This window comes from Lepidochelys olivacea (assembly GCF_965140295.1).
Source record: "Lepidochelys olivacea isolate rLepOli2 genome assembly, chromosome: 12".
NCBI classification, from domain to species: Eukaryota; Metazoa; Chordata; order Testudines; family Cheloniidae; genus Lepidochelys; species Lepidochelys olivacea.
Window position 1 is genome coordinate 36,549,445 of NC_140422.1, and position 13,607 is coordinate 36,563,051.

The 13,607-nt window shown below is 54.3% G+C and overlaps 1 protein-coding gene across 2 annotated transcripts in view; it reads right to left on the bottom strand.

Annotated features, from left to right (window-relative positions):
- The window catches only part of GSE1 (Gse1 coiled-coil protein), a 356,147-nt gene that overhangs the window by 14,993 nt on the left and 327,547 nt on the right, over positions 1-13,607 (bottom strand). Inside the window, exons 5-10 of one of the 2 annotated variants that reach the window (XM_084644250.1) lie at positions 13,271-13,452; positions 11,673-11,870; positions 10,678-10,869; positions 10,250-10,572; positions 9,138-9,462; positions 4,197-4,792 (exon numbers count right to left, since the gene is read on the bottom strand). In XM_084644250.1, coding sequence (XP_084500376.1) covers positions 4,197-4,792; positions 9,138-9,462; positions 10,250-10,572; positions 10,678-10,869; positions 11,673-11,870; positions 13,271-13,452 — 1,816 coding nt within the window. Of the gene's footprint in view, positions 1-4,196; positions 4,793-9,137; positions 9,463-10,249; positions 10,573-10,677; positions 10,870-11,672; positions 11,874-13,270; positions 13,453-13,607 lie in introns of both variants that reach the window. The other variant, XM_084644249.1, reaches the window with a different exon arrangement.

The window sequence follows — 13,607 nt, forward strand, 5'->3', positions numbered from 1 at the left end:
AGGAGTTTGGGACGCATCTATGATGCGTGGGGAATATAGTCTCTACATGACAAACGTCTCACAGAAAGCCTGTTTCCAAAATGTTTGAAAGAGGCTTTAAAGCTATCGCTGGTCCTTTATTCATAAGCCTCCACCTGGGAAGTGCAGCTGCTTTTAGTACCAGGAGGGCAAGTGGCCAAGATTTGGAGGCAAAAGGGGGGAATTATCACTAATAAACCTCTACAAGTTCATCACAAAAATGGCTTTTCTCTCCGGAATAATAGCACATAAATGGCTGAAATCTTGGGACTTGTCACAGGCTAGCAGAATGTGCTGTGGGTCCCAATGGAAAGCTGGGAAGTCTCCTTCCCAATGGGATAAAGCTCCCATTTCTAGTCTTGATGAGCAGAGAATTGGGAGTTCTCAGACCGCCATTGGTTCAGGGCTTGTCGATCCTGCGGCTTGGTCCTTTTGGGTTTGGAGTGGGAGAAGAAGAAATAATTTCCCTGACAGGCTGTTGATGGGTTAGTTTTTCATATAAATGCAGCTGTCTGAGGCTGCTCAGTAGTTTGACGTTACAAATAATCCTATTGGAGGGGGATTCATGATTAGAGACAATTTATTACAGCCAAGTGCATGTGCAACTATGATGATTTTGCACTGGTCATTTGGATGTACAGTCATGGTAACTGAACATTCAGAATAGGCATGTATGTTTGTGTACTTAGACAGGCTTGTGTGTGTGTGATCATATTAGCTGATCTTTCACAATTATTCCCTGCCGAGAGAGGAACTCAAACTAAACTGACACCCCACACTTGAGCAATACACTGGGAGCTGATTTTGATCTGCAGATGAGATCAGAATCCCTGCATATGAGGAGGAGCTCCCCTGAAGCCAATGGCCTTCCCCAGTGTGAGATGAGATTCAAAGCTCTGCAAGTGCCAGCTCCCCACTCATGTGGCTGATAGCCCATGCCCCTCCCTCAAGCATTCGGAGTCACGTGTAGAATTTGCAACACACTGGGTCTGCAGCATCTACAGTTGTTCAGATTAAACATCTGCAACCTTGCAGATCTGTAACTGCTCCCTGCCTGTCACAAGAAAGCAGCTTCTCGGATATGCCCAGCCAGGCCAGTGAAGAGTTCAAGCCCTGTTGAACAGCCTCAAATAAGGATGTCCTCCTGGGTACATGGAAGCCATGAACTACAAGGGAGACTTCTGCAGGGAGGGGGTGGAGTGGTGTGTCTCACTTTTATGGCAGAAGCATCTGTGCACTGCAGGAGTGACCAGCGTGTCACCTTGGCACAGTACCCAACGGTGCAGCCGACAAGGCTCATGTGCACAGCAGCACAGCAGCCTGTTGTGCCGTCAACTGCTTCCACTGGCTCCAAAGAGTTAATGGGCAGAGGCAGGAGGTGGGCCAAGTGCAAAGCAGAAATAACAGAACGTGTGGTGCCAAAAGGGAATAGAAGAGAACTGCAGCATGCCGGCGAGACAAGAGCCACCATCTGAGACACAGCATGTGTCAGCAGCAGAGAGATCAGCAGCCCGGAAACAGTTGTAGCCCCAAGCCTCAGTTGAGAATGACTGTGTAGCTCCCATGCCCCAAATCCCTCTTTCCCCACCGCAAAGCCATCTCCTACCTCTGTTGTTCCTATCCCTGCTTGTACAGTCCTATTAATATTTAAAGCCATCTTATTAGCCTCAGTTCATCATTTATTAATTGGGCATGTCTGCAGCGGAGGATTTACAGAGCTGCTCTGATTTGGCTTTCAGCGTGATTTGCATAGGCAATGGGAACAGCAGTGTGGTCCGTCTGCTCGGCAGAGGTGTCAATTAACTCCCCGGGAGACACATGACCCCACTACCAGCACTTGTTCAAAATCAAAGGTGTTACTGTCCTTATTTAATTGTCTTGGACAATACATGCACTCACGCTCTCCCCCCCCACGGAAGTGACAATGTTGCTGCTGCTTTACTGTGTTCGGAGCAGGATTCACAGCGCTGAAAACTCCTGTCCTCTCTTCATCTCTAGAGCAGGGCCAATGGCAGTGCTGCCCAGCCAATGCATTTGGCCCCTGTCTCAGAGGAACACGGCCCATTTAATCTTTGTCTTTTACATGGACACAGACAGGAGTGCCAGTGAGAGCCAGCCACAGTGGTGGGTGAGTGAGAGAGACAGAGACTTGTTCAACAGGAATTGGACTAAGACATCCCCATCCTGAATAATTTCACCCAGGCTGTCAGATGGTCACAACTTTCATCCCCTGCTGGCCTCAGCTGGGTTTGAGCCTCTGCCCTAGAGGTTAAGGGCTCTGCAGTTCGTTTCCAATCTTCTGATCCATCCAGTTCCCCCTGCTCAAAGCTATAGCCCAGGGGTCGGCAACCTTTCAGAAGTGGCGTGCCGAGACTTCATTTATTCACTTTAATTTAAGGTTTTGTGTGCCAGTAATACGTTTTAACATTTTTTAGAAGGTCTCCCTCGATAGGTCTATATATTATATAACTAAATTATTGTCGTATGTAAAGTAAACAAGGTTTTCAAAATGTTTAAGAAGCTTCATTTAAAATTAAATTAAAATGCTGATCTCACACCACCGGCCTGCTCAGCCCACTGCTAGCCTGGGGTTCCGTTCACCTAGGCCAGCAGCAGGCTGAGCGGGATCTGTGACCAGGACCCCGGCTGGCAAGGGGCTGGCAGCCAGAACCCCAGACCAGCAGCAGGCTGAGCGGGGCTGGCGGCTGGGACCCCAGACTGGCAGTGGCTCAGGCCGCTGCCACTCAGCCCGCTGCCGGTCTGGGGTTCCATCCGCCGGCTCCTGCCAGCCAGGGTCCCGGCTGCCGGCCCCGCTCAGCCCACTGCCAGTCTGAGATCCTGGCCCTGCCCACATAGAGTGGGTACCTACCTTCTCCCTGGTTCTAACCCATTCTCTTCCTCTCTCTCTGCACTGAGCTGAGGGTGGGAGTGCACTGAGCACAGGGCTGGGGGTGAAAGAGAAGGCTGGGGGTTGGGGTGTAGGGTCTGGCCAGGAGCTAGAATGAGGGAGGGGGCTCAGAGTTGGGGCAGGAGGTTTGGGTATGGAGTGCTTACCTGGGCAGCTCCCATTTGGTGCGAGGGTGCAGGTGGGAATGGGGGGAAGGGGGTGCAGGAGCTCCCGTTTGGTGCTCAGGGTGGGGGTGGGAATGTGGGGGGTGCAAAAGTCAGGGCATGGGGGGGCTGGGTATGTGTGGGGGTGCAGGAGTCAGGGCAGAGGGCTGGGGACATGTCAGGGGGGTGCAGGAGTCAGGGCTGGGGTTGTGGGGGGATGCAGGGGTCAGGGCAGGGGACTGGGGTGTGCAGGGGTCAGGGCAGGGGACTGGGAGTGTGTGAGGGGGTGCAGGGGTCAGGGCAGAGGGCTGGGGTCGTGGAGGTACTCCCAGCCCCCTGCCCAGAGCAGCTCAGCGCAGGTGGCTGGAGGGCATATACCCTGATTCCACCCCCGTTCCCTACCTCTTCTCCACCTCCTCCCTGGAGCAGTGAGCGGGCTGCAGCTCCGCTTCTCCCCCTCCTGTGCAAGGGCCATCAGCTCATCAGTGGCAGGGAGGGAGAGGAGGAGGGGCAGGAACTCAGCACCCTGGGGGAAGAGGTGGGGGAGGGGGGAGCTTGCTTGCCCTGCAGCAGCAGCCGGCAGGGCCAAGCTTCTTCACCCTGCCCCCGTGGGGGGCGGAGAAGAGTGGGCCGGGGTGGGCAGGATTTTTAATGGCATGCTGCTGCCTGCCGGAGTCCTGGCTGCCGGCCCTGCTCAGCCTGCTGCCGGCCTGGGCTCGACAGCGGGCTGAGCAGGGCCGGCAGCTGAGACCCGGCAGGCAGCAGCGTGCCATTAAAAATCGGCACACGTGCCATAGGTTGCCGACCCCTGCTATAGCCCTTTAGCACTGCTTCAGTTTGTTTCTGTTCTCAGAGCTTGTCTGCGTAGGACGTTACTGCTCGACAAGCCAGGGTTTGACTCTCCCATCCAGGAGTGCACTTTGGCTACTACCGTCTGTAAAGTGCAGCAAGTCAAAGCTCTCTCCTGGCCTGCTTGTGCACTGTAGCACAGGGTGTTACGGCACGGCGAGCTGTGTGCTGTAGAGTCACGCCCTCACTTGCAGCGCAGTAGCATCCTGTGTAGACAGGCCCTCAGTAAGATGTCATGTTCAGCGCTACTGAAGGGACTCCTCAATTCACGCACTCACCTTTCTGCCTGGCTTCTCTCCGCCTCCGCTCCTCCAGGTCCAGTTTGCTGACTAGTTTACGGTGTTGCTGCAGGAACTCGTCGTAAACGTACATGGGGTCGTGGGCCCTGGGCAGCGGGTGCCAGTAAGGTGAGCTAGGCTTGCTGGGCAGGCTGACCTCAGCAAACTGCCCCGTCTGGGAGAGCGAGGCCCTCTGTTGGTTAAGGATGCTCTGTGTGGACTTTTCCAGTTCTGCCAGGAAGGGCCCATGGGAGAACCCACCATGTTCTGACGCCCCAGGCTCCCTGGCAGGCTGGTATTTGTCCAGTGCCTCTCTCTTCCTGGCCCCTTCATCCAGCTTCTCGGGGCAGCATACTCGTTCCACCTTCACCAAAGGGATGGCTTGTCGGCTGGGCTCATACTGGGCAGGGTGGGCATGGAGAGAGTGATTCTCCTGGATTCTGCGCGGCTCCATGTTGTTCTCCAGCAAGGACACTGGGTTCCAGAGTGAGGTGGGCACTGGATGATGTTGAGGTTTGGGAGAGATGAGCGGAGGGGGCCCTCCAAAGTGTTGTGGTTGGTCTCGACCACTTGGCTCATGGCGGTTTGGTCCAGATCTGCAGAAAGAAGAGACCCACAATAAGTAAGAGGGAGGCATCAGCAGGATCATAGAAGCAACAATTTTTGTGCCACTGGGGGACACTTGAATAGATGCCTGCTAAAAGGAGTGCATAGCAGTCGTGCCCTGCCAAGGTCACCCGAAGCAGACCTCGCAAAAGGAAGCTGCACCCATGCTGCTCATCGGCATCCTTTCACATTGCTCCGGGGGAGAGAGGCTCACATTCAGTAAACGGTCTATGTGAGCAAGTACATTTCAGGGCCCCCTGACACCAGCAGTGGGGGCTCCTATGCAACACCAGCAACAGGAGAGCTTCACGCTCATTTCCTTCTGAACTTTACCAGAAACATTCAGCTTTTGTTTTGGTTTTAAGGGCCAGATCATCAATGCATGTGCAATTCCTCACCTAATCTACACAAGCAACTGCCACACCAGTACAGCCACACGGAGTGATTGCATTGCCCATTTGATGCATCTGTAGGCATGGTCACCCAGTTGGCACACCGCCCAGTGGGAACAATGGGCACATTTGCACCCTCAACTTTTGATAAATGCAGCCTTAAGAGCTCTTTAGAGTGGTGTGATTTCTCCAGGTGAGAAAACCACACCAAGTGACCTTTAAGAACTAAGGCTGTGACTACACTTGCAGATGTAGAGCACCAGGAGTTAAACCAGCCCTCCGAGACAGCAGCAGGGAAAGCGCTGCAGTGTCTTCACACTCTCAGCTGCAAGTGCAGTGGAGTGGCCACTTTAGCAGCTCTTGCAACGCCACAGAGAGCAGTGCATTGTGGTAGCTATCCCAGTGTGCAAGTGGCTGCAGAGTGCTTTTGAAATGGGGGGGGTGGAATGTGACAGGGAGTGTGTTGTGTGTATGTGGGGGGAGAGACTATGTTTTGGGGAGCAGAGAGTGTGTCAGCATGCTGTCTTGTGAGTTCAGACGGGGGAAGGGGGGAAACCTCATCAGCCCCCTGCCCCTCTCTCTCTCTCTCACACACACACACACACACACACACACACACACGCAAACACCTGTCTCTGCAGCAGCATTCCATAGTAATGGTTTGCTTTCTGTCCGGGCAGATAAGCATGCCTGCTGTCCAAAAGGGAGCTTTGAAAGGGGATATCCTCATGCCTGCAGCCGAGTTCAAAACAATGACCAGAGTGGCCACTTGACTTCAAGGGATTATGGGACATTTCCGGAGGCCAATCACAGCACAGTAATGCAACATGCTGTCCACACTGACACACTGGTGTTTCATGCTTCTCAAGGAGGTGGATTACCAGGGGCACTCCAGCCACGGAATCCAGGCGCTCTAAGTGCCTTGCCAGTGTGGACACCTCTGGAGTTAGGGTGCCTGGGGCTGATTTAATGCGCTCTAACTTGCAAGTGTAGCCAAGCCCTAAGACACGTCTTGGGCCTCCCAGGGATATAGCCAAGAGATGGCAGCAGGAAAAGACGTATTCAGATTATGAAGGCATTTAACTCTGGGACAGAAGAACTATTCCCTGCTAGACTACATCTTCAAGGCTTGATAACCAGATAAAGGGCCTTCAGACTGCCTCTGAATGCGACTGGCACGACATCTAGTGGTCATTTAGTTAACTGCAGTGGATAATACACAACTGTGGAAGGCATTCACGTAATCCATAGACCTATTCCATTATCAGCTGTTGCAGGATGTGATTACAGAATTAAAGACTGCATGGTAATGCATAAGTGATCCTGGGAAGAACTGTTAATGCCAACATAATTTGGGAAGTATTTAACATGTGACCAGTTTGTCAGTAATCAAGTTACTCTGATGCCTAAGCTTTAGTCTGAATTTAGCCCCCTTTTTAGGTTAATGAATCATTTGCAAATCGATCTGGATTCTCCCTCAATGGCTTTGTTATTTAGAAGCATTTGATAAGCAATTGGCCTAAAAAACAAAGTTGTGACTCAAGGCTGTTTGCAAACAATTCCCAGTTCGTTATTGGTCATCTAAGTCATATGATATGGTATTTTCTTGCCCAGATTGGACAGGCTTTCTGGTTCTTAAACATCTGGCTAAAACTGGTGAAACTCTCGGATTCACAAACATTTTCCCAAATACCTGCTGATCGAGCCCATGGATCTTAACCATCTGAGCTCAGCATTTTTATTCACCAATTATTTGTTTAGCTATTTGACCCATCCTAGTTGTCAATTCCCCTATATATATATATCTTACTCTGATCATGCCTCTTGATCATTGTGGGTGCACTGCTGTACTTGCAAGGAGCTCTGTTCAGTGGGAATCCACACAGAAACAGCAATTTACCTGCGTGGGTCACAACACAGGACCCAAGGTAGTAAATCTACTTCTTAGCCAACTACAAACCCCCAGATACAGCCTCTGCCCATGTTCTGCTGAACAAAGGTGAGGAGGTAGGGGCATTGCACTCAGTGCTCTAGAAGTGCAAAGGGAACGACACCGTGAAACCCTTCTTAAGTAACCAATAAAGGAATAAAACTGTTAGCAGAATAAATATTTCATGCGCTGAAGCTGTGCATTTAACAGTTTTCCACTTCAGAGCTCCGGACCTCCGTGCACTGAAGCATCAAGTTCAGATCAGTGCTACAATTTATATCGCAGCTGCCATGAAGCTGTGGAAAGCTGAGGTACAGACACCCACAGCAAGCAGGAGACAGTCTGTTCCACTTCCTACCTGGAGTGCTTCCCCCCTGCCAGCATACCTGAGCTCTATAGGCCTGTCTAGTATAGATCAATCCGGTGCTAGCTACAGAGCTCTGGAGAAATTGGCCCGTCACAGCAGCCTGCTTGTTTAATAGACCTTTAAGAAGGCAGGGAAGCAATGTGCATTCAATTCGACATGGCAAGGTAGCAGGGCTTCTTATTCAGTCATGATGGACGTTAACCGGCTCGACTGACATCTCAATTGTCAAGCATGAGTGAGTCCTCTTCGAGGGAGACGCAGCACCTCTGCTGAGCAAGGCAGATTAGCACCCACACACTTCCTTGTGGCAGCTTCCAATGCAAGTCTCCCCACCCAGCCAGCCTGCACTTGGGGAGGGGAGGAGGGAGAAGCAGTCCCCAGCCCCCACGCACACACGTTTTGGTCCATGTAGTGGAGGTGACCTTGAGCTACTTGCTTGGATTTGGGGAGGGATGAGAATGTGGAAGTGGAGAGTGAAAGGAGACTTTGTCATTGTGCAGCCCTGCAATCCGCTCCCTATTATACCTGATTAGTTTAGCTAATCCCCTTGATACCCAAAAATGACAATGGAATCCAGTGGCAGAGATGACTGGATGAGCCAGCAGCGCTTAAGTGCTCAGTCACAGAGCAAGAAAGCCAGCATCAATCAGCCCCAAGGTGGCAGGGACATGTTGAGGCTTAGAGAGAGGGGCAGCCACATCAGGAGGCCGAGTGTTTTCTTGCTGCTCTTGCTCCACTGACCCCTTCTGATTTGCTCATCTGCTCCCAATGGCAAGGGCAGACATGGCGCTGCAAGGTAAGAGAGGGGTGCTGCTCTGTAGGGCTAGGTTGGCACGCAGCTTGCAGGCTGCTGGCCAGGATTCCTGGCTGTTCAGGAAGGCAGGCTATCATATTGAACTCCCCGCTGTACCCAGGGCTCAGCTGGCGCCTGACAGATGGAAGTGCTGATGGAGCACTCAGACCTGGAAAGAATCTGGACTCTTCCTCTCATTAAACAGCAATGAGATTTTCCCCCTGTATTTACTGGGACTAAATGTAAATGCCAGTGAATGGTGCCACACTGACAGCCCTGCAGCCCCAGGACTCGGTTTAGCCCCGGAACAGGTCTGAGGCAGGGCAGCAGCAGCGCATGCTTCTTCCTCCTGCCCTGCCAGGGTGCCTGAATCCTGATCTTGGAGGAGCTGCCCCTAGGGGGTGCCGTGGCTCGCTTCCCCTGCAGTCTGTGTTATTTGATACTGCCAGCAAGGGTAGCAATTAGCTACACCTAGTCTCTAGCAACTGGCCTGAGGTCACCAGACTTATCTCATGCAGGTCACTGAGCAGCTGTCAGGAGATATTAAATTGCTGTCACAGCCAGCACAGGCCAGATTGGAACCAGTGACCTAAAGGGGAAAGACTCTTTAACCCATTGCCCCCCCCCTCCCCCCCGAGCCAGCCCGTCCCAACAAGAAAGGGGCTCTGCCAGCAGCCCAGCTGCTCAGACACAGCACATAGCCCTCTTAGGTGGACACAAGCAAAGCCGAGCGCTTCCAGCCAAGTCAGCGGTTGCCTCCTGAATCACACAAGCCAGGCCTGGCTGCTCTGCTCCTCCGGTTCCAGAACTCCAGAGAGTCCCTGTCCATCCCACCGCTGGAGTCAGCCCTTACCTGGGGTTCTCTGGCCGTTGCTCAGCTTCCGGCTGGTTCGGTGGCCGCCCAATCTCCAGGTGCTGCTCCAGCACTTGCTGCCGGAACTCCGATACCTGGGACTGGCGGTCCTCCTTCTCCTGCCGCAGCCGACGCTGGCGTGCCAGCCACTTCTCCTCCTCGTTGGTGCGCTGGATGAGAAGAGCCGTGGCTGCGCTGCTCCCGGGGAGGGGGAAGACGCTGTGGCTGGAAATGAGGCTGGGCACAGGATGGTGGGAGGCGGGCGGCTGGTGCAAGGGGTGCTGGATAGGCTTAGGAGTCGGGATGGTCGCCTCCTTGGGTTTCTCTGCAGGAGGAAGAGGACGCACTGCAGTCAGCAAGAACTGTCATTTACTCTCAGCCCAGCCAATCAGTTTGCAGATGATAGATGGGCCCGGTGGGTAACCAGGTGCAGTGTTTATTACATGAGGCAGAGCTATGGGAATGGTCCCCAGAACTTGTCCCCACTGGAAACCCAGCACCCCAACACAGATACGAATGAGTCCAACTAACGTGCAGTGACAGCCAGGACTGGCAGCTGCGAGATCTAGGCTTTAGCCTTGACCTCGCCACAGGCTTCCCGTGGGGTCTCAGGCAAATCCCCAAACCCTCTTGGTTTCACCATCTGTGGAAGGGGGTTAATACCCCTTCCTGCCTCACCTGGGGGTGAGGAGGCTAAATTCACATCTGTGGCATTTCAGGGATGGAGGGAGCTAGAGAAGGACAAAGCTTTGGTACGTCACTAGTGTCGGGAAGCTGCCAAGGGCAAGCCTACCCCATCCTGTAGTCAAGAGCAGCCCGTCTGTTCAGAAATGGCTCAGCAATCAGAAGGAACCAAGAGGAACCCAGCGGCAATTATTTGGGTTGGGACAAGATCCTGGAGCACGGGCTGGTTTGTGACTCCCAACTGAATCTTGCTGTGAGTTTCCAGGTGAACTCAATGCAAACTCCCAGGGCTGCGAGTCTCACATTAGGCCCAGGCGAAGGTCAGGCACCATGGAAGTTACCCGTGGGGCCTGGCTCAGCTGTGCCTGGGAGACCAACCAGCCCGGAGTGCTCCAGGCCAGGGGTCTGCGGTGCGTGGGAGGAATTACCTGGTCTGTTTGGCATCAGCTGCTCGGCTGGTTTAACACGTTCCTCCGCCGGGTGGCTCCTCAGCCCGTGCAGCTCTGCCACCGGCAGAAATGGGCTTTCCATGGCTTTGGCCAGGTTCATCTCCTTCTCCCGGGCCCTTTCTCGTTGTCTCTCCAGCTCTCTCTCCCGCTCCCTCTCCTTCTCGCGCTCCCGCTCAAGCTCCTTCTCCCGCTCTCTCTCCCGCTCCTTCTCCCGCTCCCGATCGGCTTCCCGCTCCCGCTCCTTCTCCCGCTCCCTCTCACGTTCCCTCTCGCGCTGCCTCAGCTCCTCATCCATCTGCAGCCTGGAATCACCAACAGAACAGCCAAGTTAACATCTCCACAGGCCTCCCCATCCTCCCGCCCCCAGGGGCTGCGCACAACCTGACACGGGACATGGAGCCCTTTACCTCTCCGCGGTCAGACTGGACATCCGCTCGGACTGAAGGGCAGAGAGTGATGAGTGGGGCAGCTCGGTGGGGTACCTCACTCCCGACAGATGGAGGTGCATGGCTGAAGGATGAAGAGGTGGGAGCGAACCAGGGGTTGGGATCGGGTAGAAGGGGGACCGCAGGGCCGAAAGGCAGTAGGAGTCATCCATCCTGGAGAGAGAGAACAGGTCAGGTTGAAAAGCTACACAGCTCCCCTCTCCAGCTGGCAGCAGAGGCCAGGAGCATGTGGCTATGAAGGGAAAGCACCTGCTGTGGGAGAGGTGACTTCACATGTATGGCGGGCTCTTGTCAATCCCCCAGGGATGGGAGTCCTAGCCTGACTCTACCACTACACAGCGTCCGGCAGTTCCTTGGAGGCCTCTCCCAGGTTGGGTTCAGTCTGGCTCCCATCACTGCCCCTCTCCCGACCTTCCACAAGGCTGCTGTGGAGAGCCAAAGGAACTGTACAGTACAGGCACAGGACGGGCGCTCTGGCTCCGGGGAGAAGCTTAGCACAGCCAGCTTAGAAAGAGATTTTCCAGCATCCTTTGCCCGCGAGGGGGACCTGGGCTCTGTGCTGATCCTTCCTCTCTCTCTGGCAGGGGGATAATTAAAGGGGTTTCGGCACTGCTCCCAGCAGCAGAGCAGATACAAGCCTGCCGTGAAGGGGTCACACTCAAGGAGCTAGTTATCAGCCCAGCCGCAGGAATCCCCGCTGCTGTGGTAAATGACCTCCCTGCAATGCCTTATTACCATTGTACTGAAGCACCCGGGGAACCATCAATTGTGGATAAAGTGTACTTATTTCTGTGCGGCTTCCAAAGCCGACGCTAGGGTAATTGATTGCACTGCTCTGTCTCAATCCATGGCCCCCGCAAGGTTTGGTGAGCAGCCGCTGTTGGCTGGATGCATGGAGAAAAACAATCGCTGCCCAGCGCCTCGCAGTCCCTCTCTCCCCGGCCTCTGACACTTACCTGAAGGCTGGGTGAGGGAAGGGGTGGTGGGCCAGGTAGCCGGGGTGGTAGTAAGCGGCAGCGGTGGCCGGATCCAGGCTGATGGGGGGCAAGGAGGACATGCGGAGTTCCTCAGCGGTGTGGTAGGGCCGGAAGCTCCGCAGATAATCTTCAGTGACCGCGCTGGGAGGCACCACATGGTGTACAGGCCGCTGCAGGCTGCTGGCGGGGAGGGATGGAGGGAGAGTCAGTGACCTTCCCAGTCCAGGAGATTCACAAGCCTCTGGATATCCTCATTAGTTTGGATCTGGGGAGGGGACTGGGCTCCCAATGCAGAGCCCTAAGAAGGAGCAACTCCTACTGAAATGCTGGTGGCTGAGCATAGAAATTCACTGCAAAGGCAGAACCATAATCTGCTCTGTGCCAGCTGTACCCTACCAGGCTTGCTTCCTTCTAGCACCTGCGTCCCCCTGTCAGGGCACTTTACCTCCAGGGGCCTGGCCATCCCCAAGCCATGCTGCCCGGAGTTAACGCAGCAGAATACAACCACCCAGTCACCCGCTGCTCAGTGAGAGTTGGCCACAGGCAGAGGGAGGAAGGCAGCTGCCTGGCCCTAGCATCTGTCTGGGGATGGTTGGGCAGTCTGAGTGGAATGCTGCCCCCACTGGTGAGAGCTGTCAGCGCAGCACCTTTAGCTGGCAGAGGCCATTCCAGGGAGCGGAGTATCATCCAGCCACCATCCCCCCAGGGTTTAGATCTCCCCAATCAAATGTAACCCAGCACATTTGCCATACATTCCTTCAAGGAAGCAAGAGTCTTAGGTCTGTGCTGCGGGAGATCTGGGTTGGGAAGGAGCACTTGTGACACACCCAGCATTGGTGTTTGGAATGCTGGTTTCCAGAGCAGTTTGTTTTAATTACACGTTGTCCTGCCCCAAACCCCAGAGCTGCCTCCCAGCTCCCCCAGTCCTTGGAGACACTTGGGGCCGGTCCTGGCCTTCAGCTCTGCAGCTCAGGCCCACCTTTGGTTTGAATTTGTCGCCTGCTCCTGGGTTGGTTGGTTTGAGGTTTTGAAATGTACATGGAAAAAGATGTATTCAGAGTTGTGGTTTGGATTTGTGTTGGAAGAACCCCAGCTGGGACGGATGGGAGTGTCGCACAAAAACCGCATGGCTCAAGGCAACATCTGTGATGAGCTTCTAAGCCACAGAACACGTCGTGGAACTCGGTGGGAGGGGAAAGGATGAGTATTACAATGGAGCCTGTCCTAGGTAAGCCACTCCAGGGACCAGCAGAAGCCAGGTGCCTGGTGGAGCCAGCCTGTGGTTGCAGATCTTGCTGTGTTCCTCGGTTACTTCTATCTGTGCTATTTCAGGAGCTAAACGAACCAAACACCCGCCTACAGGAAGGCCTGCTCTCCAGGGATGCAGAATTCTTTGGGGAACCCCAGAGAAAACAGCCACAAAGGAACTAAGCTTGGAAAAGGGCTCTGAGGAGCAATAAAAGGCCACCCCGCTGGGGGATTCTCATATGGGATGTGTCAGAGCCGGCAGCACACGAGTGAACCTGACACTGTGGGAAGCTGATGCAGTGGATCCTGCTCCCGGGCACGTGACTCACTTTAAAGGTGGGAAGCGGGAATCCTGGACGACGGAGGTGGGGGGGATCCCGAAGGAGTAAGGCGTCCCAAGGAGATGAGAAGGGACAGCGGGGCCCCCGGCTTTCTCCTGTGGGAGTGGAGGCTCGGCAATCAGGCGCTCCCGGCTGCTGCTGCTGCTGCTGCCTCTTGATCCCGCTTCTTGCTACAAGAAAACAAATGACCCCCCCACCCTGAGTGTCAGGGAAAAACTGTCCTGCAGGGCAGGACAGACACAAAGGAAGCAGATGCATCTGGCCAGGAGCTAGCTCAGTGCTCCCTGCCCATCTGGGTGTCTCAGGGTCTCCCTGCTGAGGACCA